General features: G+C 42.3%; 1 protein-coding gene across 1 annotated transcript in view; it reads left to right on the forward strand.

Moving 5' to 3' along the window:
• The first annotated feature begins 2,509 nt into the window (after positions 1-2,509).
• Positions 2,510-20,762, forward strand: part of KIF13A (kinesin family member 13A) — a 270,175-nt gene continuing 251,922 nt past the window's right edge. The window contains exon 1 of the mRNA XM_040460494.1: positions 2,510-2,611. Coding sequence (XP_040316428.1) covers positions 2,510-2,611 — 102 coding nt within the window. The remainder of the gene's footprint in view (positions 2,612-20,762) is intronic.

A 20,762-nucleotide genomic window follows, 5' to 3' on the forward strand; every position in this document is an offset into this window, starting at 1 on the left:
AGATCACTGCCTGCCGGTGAAGCAGCCCAAGGGGAGATGATTAACAAAAGAAACGTGCCTCGTTAACTCTGAGGTTATTTCCCCTACCTGTCTCATCCCCCAGGCTAGTTAAGATAGTGGAGATGCCTCTTGTCAGCTGTAAACAACCTTCCTCCCGACTGCCTGGTGCCCAGATTTTGTTTTGTATTAACCCAAACCTTTAACCCCAAACACCTTCAAGACCCCCCTTTCCCTCACGTCCACGAGGTAATGTTCACAGATTCATTGTCTCTTTGTGCACGTCCATCGCCATGTTTGTAAGCCTTCTGATCCTAATAAAAATGGGGCAAGGACCCTTATTTGGGGCTCTTGTCTTTTCCCGGACATAAGCCATCTCTCGCTTTAATCCAGCACCTGCTCTTTTGCTAGACAAGAGAGAACTTTAGACCCAGAGTCTACGACACACTACAACTTGGGCATCATGGAGAGACTCATGACCACAGTCCATGTCATCACTGGCACCCGGAATCCTGAGGACGGTCCCTCTGGGAAGCTGAGGGGTGATGGCTGAGAGGCTGCCTAGAACATGATCCCTGCTTCTATTGGTGCTGCCAAGGCTGTGGGCAAGGTCATCCCAGAGCTGAACGGGAAGCTCATTGTTATGGCTTTCCATGATGATAGTTGATATCAAGAAGATGACAGAGCGCCCCCTAAAGGGCATCTGCTTTTCCACCTGCAAAGCTGGGGTTGGCATTGCTCTCAACCACAACTTTGTCAAGCTCATTTCCTGGCATGCCAATGAATTGTCTACAGCAACAGAGTAGTGAACCTTATGGTCCACATGGCTTCCCAGAAGTAAGAGCCCTTTGGACCACCAGCCCCAGCAGGAGAGGAAGACAGAGGCCCTCAGCTGCTGGGGAGTGCTTGCCCCAACTCAATCCCGCGACACAGAGAATCTCCTGTCCTCAACACAGTTCTCATCCCAGACCCCGCAAAGGAGAAGGGCTTAGGGAAGCCCTGCCTTGAAATATACCACCAATACAGTATGCTGTACCCAGCACCGCCCCCTCCAGAAAAAAAAAAAAAAAGATGTAATTAGGGATAAATGGATAGTTAAATGTTGAAGCAAATATGCTAAGATGTTAATCGTTGAATCTAGGGGACAGGTATATAGAGATTCACTGTAAAATCTTTAAGTTTGCCTATACTTTTGAAATTTTTCACAACAAAATATTGGGAGGGAAGGCTTACCAAAAGGTTGGGACTCATAATGAAATACAGATAGCGAATTATCAAGAATCCTGTGACCACGGTGTTAAAAGCAACCCATGTGGTAATGTGAGAATTAATCACATGTATGGACTAACAGGTCTGTTTACTTATCCCCATCACCTAAAGACTTAATTGAGTGCTTTTCCAACACGACCTTTGCTTTAATTCTTGACAGGAAATGATTAAAGAGTCTGCCAACAGAAAAACATCAATCAATTGTTACTTAGCACAGGTTAAATCCCATGCAGTAAAGACAAAGAAAGAATAGTATTGCAAATTCTGCCCCCCTTCCCCACACGGAGGATGAGTACTTAGGGACAAAAAGATCCAGATTGCAAACAATTATAAAGTATTCAATGTTTCAGTGGTCATTCAATCATTTTTTGTAATTTTTAAAAATATTTATTTATTTTTGAGAGAGAGAGAGAGAGAGACTGAGAGCGAGCAGGGGAGGGGCAGAGAGAGAGGGAGACACAGAACCCTAGCGGGGCTCGAATTAACTGACCTGGATGTCATGACCTGAGCTGAAGTCCAAGGCCTAACAGACTGAGCCACCCAGGCGCCCAGGTCATTCAATCATTTAATGAATTGGACAACTATTTATTGGAAATCCACTGTAGGCTGGCACCGTAGGAGGAGCTGAGGACTTAAAAAAAAAAAAAAAAAAAGGCAGTGGAAAAAAATAAAAAGTAAAATAATACCAGCCCTCGTGGAGCTTCCGTTCCAGATAAGAAGCAACGTCCCAAACCACGCAAGATCTAGGTCACCTGCTGGGGAGTGCGGTGGGGGAGAACAGAGACTGGAAGGTGGTCGGCGAGTGAGGAATGGGTGCTTCCGGAAGGTAACGCCTCAGCAAAGACCTGAAGGAGGGACCGGGGAGGAACATCCCAGGCAGAGCAATGGGCGCATTTGGAGGCCTAGAGCGAGAGCAAACCCAGAGGGTCCCAGGAGCAGCAAGCATGACGGAGCCGGAGGCAGGGACCGAAGCGGGGGAGGGGGGGGGGGGGTGGTCAGGACAAGGAGCTGGAGTGCAGGCCTGGAGAAGTCGCCCGGCCACCAGGGGACTCTCCAGCAGAGGGACGCAATCTGCAGTTGTTGGTTGCCCCGTGCCGTGAAGATGCCGCATGACCAGGGCGCAGACCCATCTCGGGGAGAGCTGATCGCCGCTGGGGTTTCACCGAGTCCCGGAACGCAGGGCAGGACGTGGTGAGTTACTAACCGCAGACCCAGCCACGGGGAGCTCATGGTCCTAGAGGGGATGTGCCAGGGCTCCGCAGGACATTTAAGTGGACCTAGGGTGTGGTCGGGACTTTGGAAAGATGAAGGGAGGGACGACGGAGAAGGGACGAGGTGCCAGGAGGTGCGTGTGCGGGGAGGGTAGCACAGAACCCCAGAGATGGGTGGAAGGTAGCTGGAGGGTAGACCCCTGGGATGGGTCACTTACTGGGGCCACCTCCAGAGTGCCCTTGAAGGCTGTTCTAAAGAGCTTGGACCTGAAAGGCATGGGAAACTATCAGAACCTACAAGCATAGAACTTGGGCAATAGCTATAATCTGAGCAGTAAGATTTCATTCATTTCTTCTTCTTTTTTTAATTTTTAAAATAGTGTCTTAAAAAACACATAAAACTTACCTTCTACACCATTTTTTTAAAAAATGTTTATTTATTTGTGAGAGAGACACAGAGCCCAGAGCTGGGGAGGGGCAGAGAAAGAAGGAGACAGAATCCGAAGCAGGCTCCAGGCTCTCAGCTGTCAGCACCCTAAACCATTTTTTTTTTAAATGGTCAGTTTATTAGTGTTAAGTGTACTCACACCATTATACAACCAATTTCTACACGCTTTTTTTCCTCTTGCAAAATCAGAACTTGGTCCCCTCTATGCAACAACTCCCCATTGACAACTACCTTTCTATTTTCAGACTCTATGAATTTGAATACTGTAGGTATTTCTTACAAAAAGGAATCATGCAGTATTTCTTTTCCGTGACTTAGTTCACTTAGCATGCCATCAAGGTTCACCCATGAGGTTGCACGTGTCAGAATTCCCCTCCTTTTTTAAGGCTGAATACTCTTCCAGTGCATGCATATATCATATATTTTGTTTATATCCATTCACCCACGGGTGGACACTTGTGTTGCTTCTGTCTCTTGGCTATTGTGAATCATGCTGTTATGAACATGGCTGTGCAAATATCTTTTTGAGATCCTGTTTTCAGTTCTTTTGGGTCTATGCCCAGAAGCGGCAGTGCTGGATCCTATGGAAATTCTGTGTTTTAGGAACCACTGCACTGTTCTCCCAACAGCAGCACCATTATACATTCTCACCAAAAATGCACAAAGTTTTCAGTTTGGAATTTCCACTTTCTGGCTTTTTGATAGTAGCCATTCTAACCAGTGGGAGATTTTCTTTTTCTTTTTAAATATTTATTTTTGAGAGAGAGAGAGACACACAGAACATGAGCATAGAGAGGGGCAGAGAAAGAGGGAGACACAGAATCTGAAGCCAGCTCCAGGCTCTGAGCTGTTAGCACAGAGCCCGACATGGGGCTCGAACCCAGGAACCTTGAGATCATGACCTGAGCCAAAGTCTTGACGCCTGACCGATTGAGCCACCCATGTGCCCCGTCTTCATCGTGTCTAACTGAAGTAGTGATTAGTCTCCAATTCTTTTCACTCCTTCTCATATCAGACGTCCCAATCTCTCACACCAGCTGACTTCCGCTAACCCCTCCTGTTTCCACTTTTCTAGAGCACACAGGAGTCCAAACTGGAAAAGTTAGGAGTGGCAGAGGTCCTTTCCTCCCCACCTACCCCCGGCGCATCCTCCCCCCTCCACCCCCACTTCACTAAGTCCCTTTTACTTGCCAATTCATATCAGGGGAACAGAGCATAAACTTCGCCTCTTTGCTAGTTCTGTGAATGGTCACAAAATTTTCAGCACCGTATTTTTTACCAGGTTTAACCACAAAATACTTCAGAAATTCAGGAGAAAAAGGCATTTTATTTGGAGCACTTAAATGTGAAAACAGAGCCTAGTGCCCTCTGGGCATGCTGTCAGCAGCAGCCTGGTCAGGATGTTTTTTTGGGGGCCTCTGTAATGATCCACACTTAAGCTGCATCCCATTTTTATTGTTTGACTGTTAAGATGTGCGTCTCCAGTTGATTAGATAAGGAATTCTAAGCCAGGGTGGAGGAGGAAGATGACAGTATTAAAGATTTTTCTCTTTCAGTTCCGGCTTCTGAAGCTCCTGCCTTCATCCTCAGAACTTCCCTCAAGGATCCACTTAGTAACCTTGTCCACGGCAAGTATTGACTCTTGTTTTGAAAGTTCTCTGCTTTGAATAAAAAGTCTTTGATTTTTTTTCCTTCTGTCCTTTAAAAAAAAAAAAAAAATTGCTGTGCTTAAGTGCCCTGGGCCAAATTCTGCCCTTAGTTACTATTTCTATGGCATTTGTATTGTACACATAAGCAAACCCAGGGGTTGATTCCATTACAAACTTCTAATAACAATTTACATCTGTATATCATTTTATATTGTAAAAAATTATTGCGCATTCATTTGCTTATTTGATACACAAACACACACGCAAACTGTGCAATAGATAAGGCAGAAATATTCAGTCCTATTTTTACAAGCAAAATAACTGAGACTCAGAGAGGTTGGATGGCTGGTCCAAAGCCATACAGGCATGGATGGGACTCAAATTCAGAGTTTCTCATTCTTTTTTTTTTTTTTTAAGTTTATTTATTCAATTTTGAGAGAGAGAGAGAGCATGAGCAGAGGGGGGAGAGAGAGAGAGCACAAGCAGGGAAGGGGTGGAGAGAGAGGGAGAAAGGGAATCCTAAGCAGGCCCCGTGCTAATAGATCCTGACTCAGAACTCTGGATCCCACGAACTGGGAGATCATGAGCTGAGCCAAAATCAAGAGTCAGAAGCTTACCCAACTGAGCCACCCAGGCACCCCCCAGATTTTCCAGTTCTTAAATCTGTGCAAAGGAGGGTTTTATTTTGCTTTGTTGATGATTATGGAATTATACATGCAAAGATAGATTATTATGTTATTACATACCATGTGTGGTGTTTCCAAAAGATGTGAAAAGTGAGACCGTAATTAAGTGAAAGTAACCAAATTTGGGAAGTGCAGGACAGAGGTAAGAACCTTGCAGGAACTATTGGAGGGAAGATGATAGATTGTGAAAGTACTAGAGGGTACTGTCTCGGGTTTATTTATTTTCGCCTTTTGGATAATCCTCAACACAGCCTCTCTCACACAGCAAACACGAAACGGATGAAGGAATGAGTGAATACAATTTCCCAAAGTCATAGAGGAAGCTCGCCAAGGGTTTGATGTGGCTGGGAGAACCTAGTGTACATTAAATGAAAAAGAAAGAGTTTAATTCAAAGTTTAATGAAACTTTCATGAAGTTCTCCCAGGAAAAAAGTCTGAACTGGCTAACCAGGGCCTCTGTTGCTGTGCAGCCAGAGAATAGGAAGGGAGGAAGAAAGAGAGACCTACCTAGCCTTGATTTGCTATGACTCTCATTCCATCCGCCTGAGAGTCATATGTGGTTGATAATAGATATAAATTTGGGCAGAAAACTTGTGCTAAGAATGTTCATTTTTTCCTCTATTTTTAAAAAAAGTTTATTTATTTTGAGAGAAAAAGAGAGCAAGATCAGGGGAGGGACAGAGAGAAAAGGAGAGAATCCCAAGAAGCCTCCACACTGTCAATGTGGAGCCTGATGCAGGGCTCGAATTCACGAACCATGACATCATTGCCTGAGCCAAAATCAAGAGTTGACTGATTAACCTATTAACCAACTAAGCCACCCAGGCACCCCATGAATGTTCTTTTTTTTTTTTTCCTAATTTGTCATCACTGTTTTGATGTATATAGTGATGTTAATGACCCACCAATTGATCTGAATTATCTGTCAATAGTTATTGGGGGCAGTGCCTGGCCCACAGCAGGTGTTCAGTAAATGCTAGGGAAAGAATGGATGAATGTCTGCAGCCAACAGGGAGCAGACAAAAGCAGTCTGGCAAACAGGGAAGGCCTGGAGAAGGGGCCAGCCTGCCTCCTACGTGCTCTCTCCCCTAAGTGCCACTAAAAAGTGGGAACTTTGGCTTGAAGAAGCAGTACTTCTCTGTCACTCTCTTTTTCAGACTTAGGAAGGAAAAACCCCACAAATTACAAGATAAGCCTTTTGGCAAGAGCTTCTTATATATGAGCGTTGTATGCTTGTCACATCCCTGGTGACACCCACTGGTGCTTCTAGAGTTCACTTTTCCAAATATGTATAGGGGTTTATGATGATTTAGTTCACAATTCAGTTTCTGATGAGGTAAACTGGAAACTTCCAAGTGAATTCACAATTTAAATGCTTAAAGGAAATCTGTAAAAATTACTGGGTAGAATAAAGAATAGATATATTTTAGTAACTTAAAGAATTCTTTTGTATATTGAATAATCACACCCAAGCTTGTTGGTTTCCCAAGTATGTATTTTTCATATTTCCAGTGTTATTAGTAGCCGTCGGTTCAACTGTGTCGTTTCTGATTTTCTGCCTACTGGGTCTGTTTGCTACTGATAGAGGGCTGTTGAAGTCTCCAACAATAATAATGGGTTCATCTATTTCTCATGCAGTTCTCTGGTTTTGCCTTATGAATTTTGACTCTCTGTTGTTGAGCACACACACATTAAGGATTCTTATGCCTTCATTAAAAAGTGACCCCTTGGGGTGCCTGAGTGGTTTAGTTGGTTGAGCATCTGACTTCGGCTCAGGTCATGATCTCGCGGTTGGTGGGTTTGAGCTCCGTGTTGGGCTCTGTGCTGACAGGTCAGAGCCTGGAGCGTGCTTCGGTTTCTGTGTCTCCCTCTCTCTACCCCTCCCCCCTCACACTCTATCTCTCAAAAATGAATAAATGTTAAAAAAAAATTTTTAAGTGATCCCTTTATCATTATGTAATGCTTTTATTTTTACTTCTTACCAAAAAACATTCTTTAGTGGATACCCTAGTATTTTCAATACATATTTGCACCTAACTCAATCCACTTTCAAATAATACTATACAGCTTTTCACAGAATGTTCCTGATTCCTTCCTCCCATCCTTTATAACAGTGCTGTCATTGATTTCACTCATCTATATGCTATACTCATCCAGTACATTAGTACCATTATTACTTTGAACAAACAGTTATCCATTGGATAAATTAAGAATCAGAAAAATAAAAGATTTTATTTTAACTTCATTTATTCCTCTTCAACATTCTTTTTTCTGATCTATATCATCTTCCTTCTCTCTGAAGAACTACCTTTCACATCTCTGGCAGGCAGGTCTCCTAGTGAGGAATTCCTTCATTTTTTGTTTGTCTGCGTAAGTCTCCTTCACTTTCGAAGGATAATTTCACCAGATATGGAATTATAGGCTGGTGGGGGTTTTCTTTCAACCTTGTGTTTATATCACTCCGCTCTCTTCTTGCTTGCATGGTTTCTGAGGAAAAGTTAGACATGATTCCTATTTTTTCTCTGCTATAGGTAAGGTGTTTTCCCTTCTCTGGATTTTTCTCAAGACTTTGTCTTTGGTTTCCCACAGTCTGAATATCAAATATGTAGGTATAGATTTTTTGCTATTCAACCTAAGCTTCCTGAGTCTGTGGTTTCATGTCTGTTATTAATTTGGGAAAATTCTCGGCCACCGTTACTTCAAACACTTCTGCCCCTTCCTCTCCCTCTTCTCCTTCTGGTATTCCAATTACACCCATGTTTTACCTTTTTTGCAATTTTCCCGCAATTCTTGCATACTCTGTTCTGTTGTTGTTCTTTTTTTCTTTACATTTCAGTTTGGGAAGTTTTTATTGACATATTTTCAAGTCCACTGATTCTATCCTTGTCTGGCCATGTCCAGTTTGCTGATGAGCCCATCAAAGACTTTATTTCATTAGTGCTTTTGATTTCTAGCATTTCCTTCCTATTCTTTCTAGAGGTTTCCATCTCTGTGCCTCCATTACCCATCTATTCTTGCATGCTGTCTGATCTTTTCATTAAAGCCATTAAGACATTAATCAGAGTTGTTTCCTCTATGAGAATTCCAACATCTGCATCACATCTGAGTCTGATTCTGATGCGTAGTTTGTTTCCTCAGACTGTGTTTTTCTTTGCCTTTTTGCATGGCTTCTCCTTTTCTTTTCTTTTCTTTTCTTCTCTTCTCTTTTCTTTTCTTTTTCTTTTTCTTTTTGACTGAAAGTGGGACATAATGTTTTGGACAATAGGAACTGCAGTAAACAAGCCTTGTGATGAGGTTTTATGTTAATCTGGCTAGGAACTAGACTATTTTCTGTAGGTTCCAAAGGTTTCTGTTTCCTCTGGTGTTCTTGTGGTTTCTTTCTTTCTATATTCTTTGGGCTTCCCTAAGAACCTAAACAGAGTCTGTCTTGCCTTTCCTTTAGTTCTAACCTATTGGCATTTTGCTGGAGCCCTGCTGGCTTGATTTTAAGCGGTGGGAGAGGGGAAGTGCTCTATAATCTTATAATTAAATCTCAGTCTTTTACTAGACTTGGGTCCCTGAGCTGTGACCTTCAGAAGTGTTTCTTATCCTTTTTTCCTTCCCCTTAGGGAAAACAGAGGGCTACAGGGGCTGAAGTTGGCTAATTGCCCTTCCCTCAGGTAGATAAGCTTCTAATAAAGTTGATAAAGTTGTTGCCCATAGCACTTTAGGTGAATTTCAAAATGTCTACTTTTCCTTCCCCTGCCAGAAATATGAGGGCATTTTTCTCCTATCTTCATCTTGAGAACTTGTTAGGGTTCCTGGAGGAAAAACCCATGAAAGAGTGAGGGGTCCCCCTAGACAGGGTCCCCTTGAGTTTCTTACTCTTAAATGAATCCACACGCAGCATTAGCAACTCATTGCAACTACCATTTAAATATTCCTGCCAGTTTAAGGGCACCTGGGTGGCTCGATCAGTTAAGCATCCAACTCTAGATTTTGGCTCAGGTCATGATCTCATGGTTTGTGGGTTCAAGCCCCACATCAGGCTCCACACTAACAGTATGGAGCCTGCTTGGAATTCTTCCTCTCTCCCCCTCTCGGCCTCACTACCCCCCCCCAAGTAAATAAATAATCTATAAAAAAAATGTCTAAATATTCCTGCCAGTTTATGTTTCTAAAAACTGCTGCACCAGGTGAGCTGATCCGTAATTCTCTGTATGCACCTGCTTCTCTCAGTTTCAGGATGTGGTTTGCTCTGTGACCTTGTTTCTCTGATAGAGTCATTGATTTTCAATATATTCAGCTTTTTTTGTAAGGACAGGAGTGATGACTTCCAGACATTTTACATGTCAGAGCTAAAACCAAACTCTATATTTTGAAAGACCTCAACTGAGCCATTCTCCCTTCCTCCTGGTACATTGCTGAGAACACCAAGAAAGAAAGCTACTGAGGAGGGTAGGCAAGGGAAGGAATCCAAGCTGCATTGTTCTTAGTTCCTAACTCTTTACGCTGTAAACTGTGTGCATGTCAAAAACATTCCTCCCTCCCCATGCTTGGGTTAAGATAGAAGAAAATATTACCAGGAAAAGAGATTTGAGCGAGCTTTTCTGCTCTGCCAAAGGTTTCGTTTAAGCATGAACAAACATGTCGCATAAATCAAGGGCTTCAGAGTCTATGGGAGGGAGGTGTAGTTACCTTGTTGAAAGAGAGCCATTCATGGTGTATACATGAGTGAAGACAAGGAAGGAGTGGTCACTTGGCTAGATCTCAAGGTCTGACTAAGCGCACTTCAGATGACGGGGTTCCTGTGTTTTCAGACAGAAAAGGTTGCACTTGACTCTATTGTCCCTGTGGCCAAGTCAGCCCAGAGCCCTGGGGCACAGGGTTTGAAGGAGGCAAAATGGGAGAAGAAGCTGGAGGGGTTTATCTGTGGCACCTCACACTCTTCTGTTATTCAGGCTGCCTTCCTGGACTCCTTATGGCATGATCCTGTCTTCTGTCCCTCCAAAATATTCAGTACCCAATTTCAGCAAGTCTGGCTCTCAGCTGGCGATCAGCCACAACAATCTTGACTTTCCTGATTTCCATTCCCAAGAAGTCTCAAAACATGAAACTATGACCTTTTCAAGGAGTATTTAACTTTTGACAAGGGGTGTTTACTTTAGAATGGAGACGCTTTCTAGAGACTAACCTAGTATTCTAGAGAGTGTATTTTTTCAGGTGAATCATCCTACCTTAGGGGTACCTATTTCCCTAAATGGTTGGTTGCCCATTCTCTTTTTCACAAGAATGATTTACCTTTAACCCCTTTTCTTAGAGGGCAAGGAGAATGATCAATATTAATCTCCTTAGAAGAGAAAAGTAATTTTGGGAACACAGGTAAAGTGCCACTCATGGAATACAGCCCATGGCTACCATGCTTCTCCTTGAAAAGACTGCCAGATATAATCATGCAGAACATAACATTTTTCATTTTTAGCCTGGTAGGGAAATTTCTCAGAGAAAAGGGAAACTTGTAAGAGAACTATTTAAAAGCTAACGCAGACTAACTTTGTGGTTTTCACCTTTTTTTTTTTCCTTCCTATTTCATTTTTCAAAGCAATGCTCTTCTGCATTTGGGGGAAAAATTAGAGTCCGGCTTACTTTTGTCTATCATGACTTTATTCTTATTCACTTCCAACATGACTTTGAAGTGGAACTTCTGAATGTCAATCCTAGACAAAAGCTCATATTGTAAAGGAGAAAAAGAAATCTTTATTTCTCACTAGAGAACAAATTCCAAGAATTCTTCATCGTTGAGTGGGGAAGACATTGAGATGCCTGTCACCCTTACACCTAGGAGCCAAAACCTATAATGCTGTATTTAATCCCCGGCATTTTTTTTTTTTTTCTAGAAAGATAGCTAGAAAACAAAGGGTAATTCAAAGAGGAATGATCAACCTAATAAGGTTTTAGAGATAGAGCTAAAGGTAAATATTAAAAGACATTTTGGATATCAAGGACTTATTTTTATTTGTTTAGTTGCATTGTTCAGATGTATTTAGTTACAATGGTATTGTGGTTAAATTTTTAAAAGTCCACAAATTCTGAGATGGATACTGAAGTATAAAGGGGTTGAAATGATAGGATATTTGGAATTTGCTTTATAAGACTTTGGAAGAGAGAGAGAAACAGATGGAGTGAATAAGACAAAATTGTGATTTTGAAAATGTGAGATGGGTATTATGGGGAATATTCAATTCCTGGAGATATCATAATAAAATACAGTGAAACCTTGGATCGTGAGTAACTTGTTCTGTAAGTGTTCCACAAGACGAGCAAACATGTCTAATAAATTTTAACTTGATAAATGAGCGACGTCTTGTAATATGAGTAGTATGTGATGCTGAGTGTCACATGATCACAACTGAGACAATGGTTCTTGGAAGTCCGCTTTGATATACGAATGCTTTGGATTACAGGCATGTTTCCGGAACGAATTATGCTCGCAAACCAAGGTTTTACTGTACTCCAAGTTTAGAGGTTTAACCCGAGAGAAATTTACTCTCTCACAGTTCTGGAGAGCAGAAGTCTGAAATCAAGGTATCAGCAGGGCCATGCTCCCTCTGGAGGCTCTAGGGGGTCATCCTTCCTTACCTCTTTCAACTTCTGATGACTTCAGTCTTTGGCCTGTGGCTGCCCCATTCCAGTCTCTGCCTCCATGGTCACCTGGCCTTCTTCTCTGTGTCTGTGTCTTCTCTTCTGTCTCTTACAAGAACACTTGTTATTTGATTTAGGGCCCACTAGATAACCCAGGATGATCTTATCTCAAGATCCTTAACTTAATTACATCTACAACTCTGTATTATGTTACATAAAGCTGGTGGCTTGAAATCAGCCTGGGGGGGGGGGGGGTATTTACACCACAGAAATTGGCAAACACTACAGATCAGGGCTTTCTCCCAACCCACTTTGGAACAAGTGAGAGATGTGTCAAGGCTCACTCTCGGGAGTCTGTGTAATTTTGATGTATCACAGTTACTCTTACTCCTGGTAGCATCCCTAAGGCCTAGATACATATAAGAATGGATTGACTGCCATTCCTTTTCTTTTGTTAGGCTATCAGTAGCCAACACTGAAAACAATCACTTAAATGTTAAAAACAAAAAAGAAAAAGCCTAAAGATGTACTTCTATTTGAAGAAAAATATTTTCGTGTTAGTTTCAGAAATTTCTCACTTTCTCCTTTAAAAATATTAAATTATGGGGTGCCTGGGTGGCTCAGACAGTTGAGCATCCAACTTTGGCTCAGCTCATGATCTCACAGTTCATGAGTTTGAGCCCCACATTGGGCTTGCTGCCATCAGTGTGAAGGTCTCTTCAGATCCTCTGTCCCTGTCTCTCTGTCCCTCCCCCACTCGTTCTCTCCCTCTTAAAAATAAAAATAAAAATATTAAATTGTAAGTACGGTGTTACTTACTTGGTTTTACTTGTATTCAGGATTAAAGATAGCAAAATGCACCTGATTTTCAAAAAATCAGTTTAAGAGAAAGGTTGTAAGTTTTTTTTTTTTTTTTTACATATGTTTTTAGGTAATAAAGTCATCTGATAACATAGTGGTAAAAATGATAGGAACTGAGAAACTAAGTATCTTCTATGATAGGAAGTCAAGTGTCATTTTCATGGTTCGGTGTTGATTGTTATTGGCAGTCTGACTGTGAGAAATTTCTCTTCTTAAAATCAAATCCCCCAAATGTGGGAACAAGCTCACATTATTTCAACTGGGGTACTATTTAGAAGTACTTATTTAATAGTTGTTTTTCAAATTCCACTTTGCATTTCATGGACATTTATAATCATACTTCAGAGCCAGGGATAATTGTGGAGATTATTGTGTCCAGGGAAACCATGCAGATTTCAATTCTTCAGAATCCTCTTGTTTGTGGTGACTACTTGGAGTTCTGCCCTGCTCAACAGGGAAAAGGACTCTGTCCAGTCCCTTTGTATACAGGAGGGAAAAGGCATGTTGTGAGTTGAGTCAGGTCCTGATCTGGTCCAATCTCTTCATTTTACAGGTTAGAAATGGCAGCCCTGAGAGATTAAGAGACTTGCTGTAAGTCTACACCATGAGTCAGTGGCATAGGTGGGGTTACTAGGAGCATAGTAAATCCAGTAGGAAGCTGTTCTTAAATAAAGTTCTCCCCTTCATCCCCAACACCCAGTTGTGCTAGAGCTTTGTCCTCAGATACCTCCCCAAAACATTTCTTCCACCCCAGCTCTACTAATCCTGCCTATTTGTCAAGAGTCCCCTAATTTGTCTCCGTTTCCATGTCAAATCCAGCCTCCTAGCCCTAGTACATTGCCAGAGAAGAATTCTAAAACACAAATATGATGGCTTCACTTGGATGCGTAAACACCTCCATGATCCCAGCACCTAAGGATATTGTACCTTTATGTCTTTGCTCGTTCACTGTAGCTCACTTCTTGTCCAGCAAAGTTCTACTTATTCTGCTGGCCAGTTAAAATGTGACTTCTTCTGGGAAGCTTTCCTGAAGTCTTCCCTATTCCCTGAACCATCAGTTTGTAAGAGCAGAGACCATGCCATCTTCTTCCTGTCTGTCTTCCATGTTCCCCAATGTTTGGCACAGAGAAGAATCTCCTGTGAATATCGATAACCTTTAGTGATGCACTAATTACTCTGAGTCAGCCTGGAGCTACATTCAACTCTGCGGCAGGACACCAGGGTACTACACTGCTGGGTAGATGTTCAAGACGGGCTTTTGCTATTTCCTCTTCTCTTTGTTTTATTTTATTTTATTATTATTTTTTTTAAGTTTATTTATTTATTTTGAGAGAAAGAACACATGAGCAGGGGAGGGGCAGAAATAGAATCCTAAGCAGGCTCTGCACTGATAGTGCAGAGCCTGATATGTGGCTCGGAGTCACAAACTGTGAGGTCATGACCTGAGCCAAAATCACGAATTGGACGCTTAACTGACTGAACCACCCAGGCGCCCCACCCCTTCTACTCTTTTATAAAATTACAGCTGAGGGGCGCCTGGGTGTCTCAGTCGGTTGAGCGTCCAACCTCGGCTCAGGTCATAATCTCGCGGTTCTTGAGTTCAAGCCCCGCGTCAGGCTCTGTGCTGATGGCTCAGAGCCTGGAGGCTGCTTCAGATTCTGTGTCCCCCTCTCTCTCTGCCCCACCCCTACTTGTGCTCTCTCTTTGTCTTTCAAAAATGAATAAACATTAAAAAAATTTTTTTTAATAGAATTACAGCTGATACATGTCTGGGAATGTTACCTAAGAAAATAACGTGAAATTCAGGAAATAAAACTTGAGGTACACAGTTTTTAAAAATCTAAGCATTATTTATAGCAGTGAAAAGCAAAACCAGAAAATCCAACCAATTAAGGGATGGTGGAGAAGTTCACTGTCTATGCTGGAGTACGATACAGCCATTTAAAATCACATTCACGGGGCGCCTGGGTGGTGCAGTCGGTTAAGCGTCCGACTTCAGCCAGGTCACGATCTCGCGGTCTGTGAGTTCGAGCCCCGCGTCAGGCTCTGGGCTGATGGCTCAGAGCCTGGAGCCTGTTTCCGATTCTGTGTCTCCCTCTCTCTCTGCCCCTCCCCCGTTCATGCTCTGTCTCTCTCTGTCCCAAAAATAAATAAAAACGTTGAAGAAAAAAAAAATTTAAAAAAATAAAATCACATTCACAAGAAGTTTTTAATATCATAAGGAAACACTTAAAATGTGATGATAAGGAGAGAAAGCAAAATAAAAAATGTACATGCCATAATATTTCTAGGTGTGCAGGATGGTTTAGTGTTGGTCTGGCTGTGTTTCATGGACGGAGACACACAAAAAATGTCCATGCTGTTCTGCCATCTTGGATCCTCCTATATGCCATAATATTTCATCCACAGAAAACACACATTGAAGCAATATTGGGGGAAAGTGTTAGCAGTGATTGCCTTTGAGTGATTGGATTGTGGGCAATTGTTTTCTGCTTTTTTTATACTTTCAGTTTTTATGTTAAGATCATGGGTTCTTTTACTAGGACTTTACTGAGAGGGAACTTACATACAGTAAAATATTTAAGTTTTAAGATGAATTTTTCTTGTCTTTTTTTTTTAAGATTTTATTTTTAAGTAATCTCTACATCCAATATAGGGCTCAAACTCACAACCCTGAGATCAAGAGTGTTATGCTCTACTAACCAAGCCAGCCAGGTGCCCCCAAGATGTATTTTTCAAAAAAATATATAAATATTTATATATCTGTGCTCCTGTGTGAATACCTTCAGTCAAGATCTAGCATATTTCCATCACCCCAGAAAGTTCCCTCCTGTCTCCAGTTAACATTCACCTATCTACCTTCTGACTTTTATCACCATAGGTTAGTTCTTGAAAGTCATTCATTTTGTTGCCTAAATCAGTGGCTTGTAATTTTTCATTGCTGAGTAGTATTCCATTGTATTCTTTATTTTTTTATTAATTTATTTATTTTGAGGGAGAGAGACAGAGCACGAGTGGGAGAGGGGCAGAGAGAAAGGGAGAGAGAAGTCTAACATGGGGCTTGAACCCACAAACCACAAGATCATGACCTGAGCTGAAATCAAGATTTGGATGCTCAACTGACTGAGTCACTTGGGCACCCCTCCACTGTATTCTTATACCACGATTTGTTTATCCATTCTCCTACCAATGGACATTTTCATTATTTCCAGTTTGGGGCTATCACAAATAAGACTGCTATGAACATTCACATGCAAATCTTTTTACACCCATTTATGGGTATGTATCTAGAAGTGGAATTGTGGAGTTGTAAGGTAGATATATGTGGAATGTCATTGGAAACTGAGCAACAGCTTTCCATGGTGGCTGCACCATTTTCTATTTACCCCAGTAATGTATGACAGTACATTCTTGCCATCCATATTATTGTCAGACTTTCTCCTTTTATTCATTCGCTCAGGTCTGTCGTGGTATGTCATTGTGGCTTTTTTCTTTTGTGAAGAACCAGTTCAAGTGTACTGCCTATTTTGTAATGGAATTGCCCTTTCATTAATGGCGTATAGGAAGTTTTAAAAAAAATTATTATAATAATATGAAATATTTATATTAATATAAAATATTCTCTTGGGTGGCTCAATCGGTTGAGCATGTGACTCTTGATTTTGGCTCAGGTAATGGTCTCAAGGTTCATGAGATCGAACCCTACATTGGGCTCTGCGCTAACAGTGTGGAGCCTGCTTGGGGTTCCCTCCTTCTCCCCCTCTCTCTGCCCCTTCCCTGCTCTCACTCTCTCTCTCAAAACAAATAAACATTTAAAAAATTATTATATTCTGAATGCAATTCCTCTGTTAGATACATACACTACAGATCTTTTCTCCAAACCTACATCTTTTCCCTTTCTTCATTTCCTCTGAGAGAGGTGTTTAACATTGATAAAGTCTGCTTATCAGTTTTGTGTTCTGTGCTGTTTGTGCCTTGTCTAAGAAATCTTTTCCCACCCAAAAGTATGAAGACATTTCTTGATGGTTTCTCCTGGAAGCTTTAGAGTTTTAGCTTTCATGTTTAAGTCTATGGTTATTTGTTTACTTTTTTTTAACATAAGGGAGAAAAGAACTTAAGCTTTATCAAAGAAGTATAAATGGTGGGCTTTTAGTGAGTTTATCTCTTATTTACATTGGGGAATGTTGAGATTTTGGCAGTAACACAGTCTGACTCTACCTGAGTGGAAGAAAAAGCACCATGAGTTTATAGAACATTCTCATTCTAACTTTGGCCCCATAAACAAGCTGTACCTGGAGTTTCTTATACTTAAGGTTTGGGAGAATATTTATGGAATTTAGGGGGGAGATTTGGAATAAATAGAATTTTAAGTAAATGGGCTTTGAAATGACTCCCACTCCAAGGCTCAGACCCATCTCATCTCGGGGCTTCTTCTGAAGTGAGTGTAGGTTCTGGGGAAAGCCCAGCTGGGTCCCTGGCATCCTCTGACCTGGACACCTCCAGAGCCGGGAGGCACGGAGGAGATTCAGGGTGGGGTAAGCAAAAGAGAATCATATCATTAGTTAGGATGAGCTGGCATGAAATAGATGTGAGTCATGCTCCAATGTGGAAAGATATTGAGAAAGACAACCAGAATTCGGGGCCTCAAATTCCTAAGTCCTCTCCTGTTGCTAATAAGACAGCTGCCACCCCATGTGAGTTTCCCAAGGGAAGTATAGGCACAGCAGACAAGAGCCGGTGCAGGAGCACTTTATGACTGATGACTCTGGGTCGCAAACCTCAAAGACTGGACCTTATATGTTTCGTGATCTTATCTTGCTTCCCTGGTCTGGAATATACACTTTGAGCACCAGAGTAACTTCTTTGGCCTTCTTCCCTAGGCCAGAAAGACAAATCTCTCGCATATGCACTGCCACTCCCATTCTGTGGCTGTAGTGGATGTCTTGGTATGCCACTGAAATCTCCCCTTTCTGGACCCATGTATGCATCCCTCAGCTGCCTTGAGTGTTGGCCACTGGTGGCTCATAATTGCATCTTCTCTGAGAACAGCTTTGGTCAAAGGGAGCTGCCTTCCCCAAGGTCACAGGCCTCTGGGGTCAATGTTGGGGAGACTGGGGAAGAGGATTAATGCTAAGGTCTGGCACTTTGTCTTATTTGGGACACCCTGGCTCCAGAGATGGCCCATGAGATTGGCTAAGGCCGTCACTGCAACGGCAATGTCTCATATTGCTTCCCTCTTTTCCTTACAAGTGTGGTTCTTGAGTATACTCCCTAATAAACCCCCTGCAAGCCATTCTCTGAGTCTCAGAGTCTGTTTCTGTGGAATCCAAAACAGTGGCAATATCAGAATACATGACTAATTAATTGTATCACTTGCTTTTTCTTGCTGAGCCTGGGTAAATCTTAAGGTCCTTCTCAAAACAGCCCTCTAAGTATCTGCAAGAAATCAACTGGAATGACGAACAAGCTGAAATCCATTTATCATCCCTGCTTCAAGCCCTCATTTTGTTATCAGTCCCCTAGATCACAGTGTTCTGGTATAAAGAAGAGACAAGAAGAGACATGCCTGAGGGTTGTGCACCAAGGAAAGAAGAGAGCTTCCAGAATCTAAAGCCTTGAGCAAAACCAATCTAAAATGTTTCCCCCAGCTCTCCCAGGGGTCCCTTGGGTAGGAGACAGCCCTGGCATGGTCAGCTATGTAGAGGAAACCAATCCAAAGGGGTCAGTCCAAGAAGAAGACCACCACTTATTCTCAACAGCTGTACTATCTGATCGTCACACCAGACTTCCACTCCCTCACACCAAAGTCACAAACTATCCTTGGACATAACCATTCATATAAGGATCCTCCAACTTTCCCTTGAGGTCAATGTGGACAGAAAAATCTGGTGATCTGTAGTCTATTCACACTTCCATGAAAAGCTGCCTATCTTTCGAATAAGCCACCAGGCACTAGCTTGCTCATTTCTAAAATGAAGGAAATGTACTCATAAGATTTCTAAGACTCAGGGGCGCTTGGGTGGCTCAGTGGGTTAAGCATCCGACTTCGGCTCAGGTCATGATCTCACAGTGTGTGTGAGCCCCGCATTGGGCTCTCTGCTGTCAGCATGGAGTCTGCTTGGGATTCTCTGTCCCCGACTCTCTCTGCACCTCCCTTGCTCGCTCTCGCTCTCGCTCTCTCTCTCTCTCTCTCTCTCTCTCTCATAAACATTTAAAATAAAGGGCAAATTAAAAAAAATATTTCTAAGACTCACTCTTGCACCAGTATGTGGATTCTGTGCACAGGAATCATTCTGAGTACAGACAGATTTGCTATTGATGGCACTGACATTGTTATAGTATAGCACAGTTGACCTTGTCTCTGTGACCTAATCAGATGCAGAACAACAACAACAACAACAAAAACCCCATAACAGAGCAGAAGATGAGAAGGGAAAATGGGATGGGAGATGGTGCCACAATTATGGCCAAGTGACAGATGCAAAGATCGTGGGCAGGATAGGCAAGCTGTCTCATGGTTTTCATGTGCCAAACATTTCTGGCTCTTGGTTAGACAGTAGGAACCTATCTACTCATCTCATGATAGAATTTTGGTCAAATCCTTCAGTATCCCTGAATATTGTTTCTGAATCTATTAGATGGAATGTATTTGTCAGATTTTTTGGTTATGATGTCAGAAACGCAACCGAAAATAACTTACACAGCCACCCTAGGCTCATGATTTTCTAGTCTAACAACCCCAGAGGGAAACAAGCTTCAGTCTCTGGGAGAGTCTCTGAGTAATGAAGCCGGGATCACCTACCCATCCCTAAGATGATCACTGTGGCTGGTTGGAGTCCATATACCCTGATAGGGATGGGGGGGACACCCCATTGGCACTGCTGACATCCCCATTGGCACTACATAGAATAGAAGGGTGGTTTTCTTCAAGGAGAGATAATGGTAAATAGAAACATGTTTACTGTGTAAGTATAAACTATTTCCTGTATCTCTGAAACCCCACTGTATTAATTGTCTACTTCTAAATAACATATTGTCTACTCCTACTTGTACTTCGACATAACAAATTGCCACAAACTTCATGGGCTAAACAAAGACAAATTTATTACTTCACAATTTCTGTGTGTCTGGGCACAGGCCACGTTCTCTGCCCAGAGTGTCATCAGGCTAAAATCCAGGTGTTAGTGGGGACTGTGATATTACCTGAGGCTTAGTGTTCCCTTCTAAACTCACGCGAGTTGTTGGCAGAATTCAGTTCCTTGCAGTTGTAGGGTTGAGGTCCCTGCTTTCTTATTGGTCACTGGCTGGGAACCACTCTCAGCATTAGAGTCCCTACAGACCCTAACTGTGTGGACCTTTCCATATGCAGTTCACAACATGCCAGTTTGCTTTTTCTTCCAGACCAGGAGTGTCTGATGATTTACCTTTTGTTACAAGGCTCGCCTGATTAGGTCAGGCACACCCAGGATACTCTCCCTTTTGTTTAACTAAAAGTCAACTAATTAGTAGCCTAATCATGGCCGTGGTATCCCAGCATTTTCACTGACCCCACCCACACTCAGGGGAAGGAAATTATACAAAGTGTGTACATAAGAGGGTGGGAATCTTGAGTGTCATCTTAGAATGCTGTTATCTACAACCACTCACTGAAAACTACAAAAAACAAAACAAAACAAAAAAAAAACCTTCAAACAGAAGGGCAATAGAGACAACTGTGGGTGAGTTATTCCAGCAAATGTGCCTGCCTGCAGAGGGTGAGCGTTCAGGTCACATGCTCTATAGAGCCCAGAAAATCTCAGGGTTTGGATGTGACATCAGCAAGATGGCCCAATAAAATATTCCTCACTAGTTTTCCTCCCTCAACAACAATAACCTGGCATCCATCCACGGACAAAAGTGCTTTTCTGGGAGCTTTGGGGTCCAGGTGGGAGACTCTGAAATTGCAGTGCAGTCCAAGATCAGGGACGGCTATTTCGAGAGAGCTGCAGTCCAAGATCAGGGACGGCTGTTTCGAGAGAGC

This window comes from Herpailurus yagouaroundi, unplaced genomic scaffold (assembly GCF_014898765.1).
Source record: "Herpailurus yagouaroundi ecotype Mexico unplaced genomic scaffold, PumYag 250, whole genome shotgun sequence".
NCBI lineage: Eukaryota > Metazoa > Chordata > Mammalia > Carnivora > Felidae > Herpailurus > Herpailurus yagouaroundi.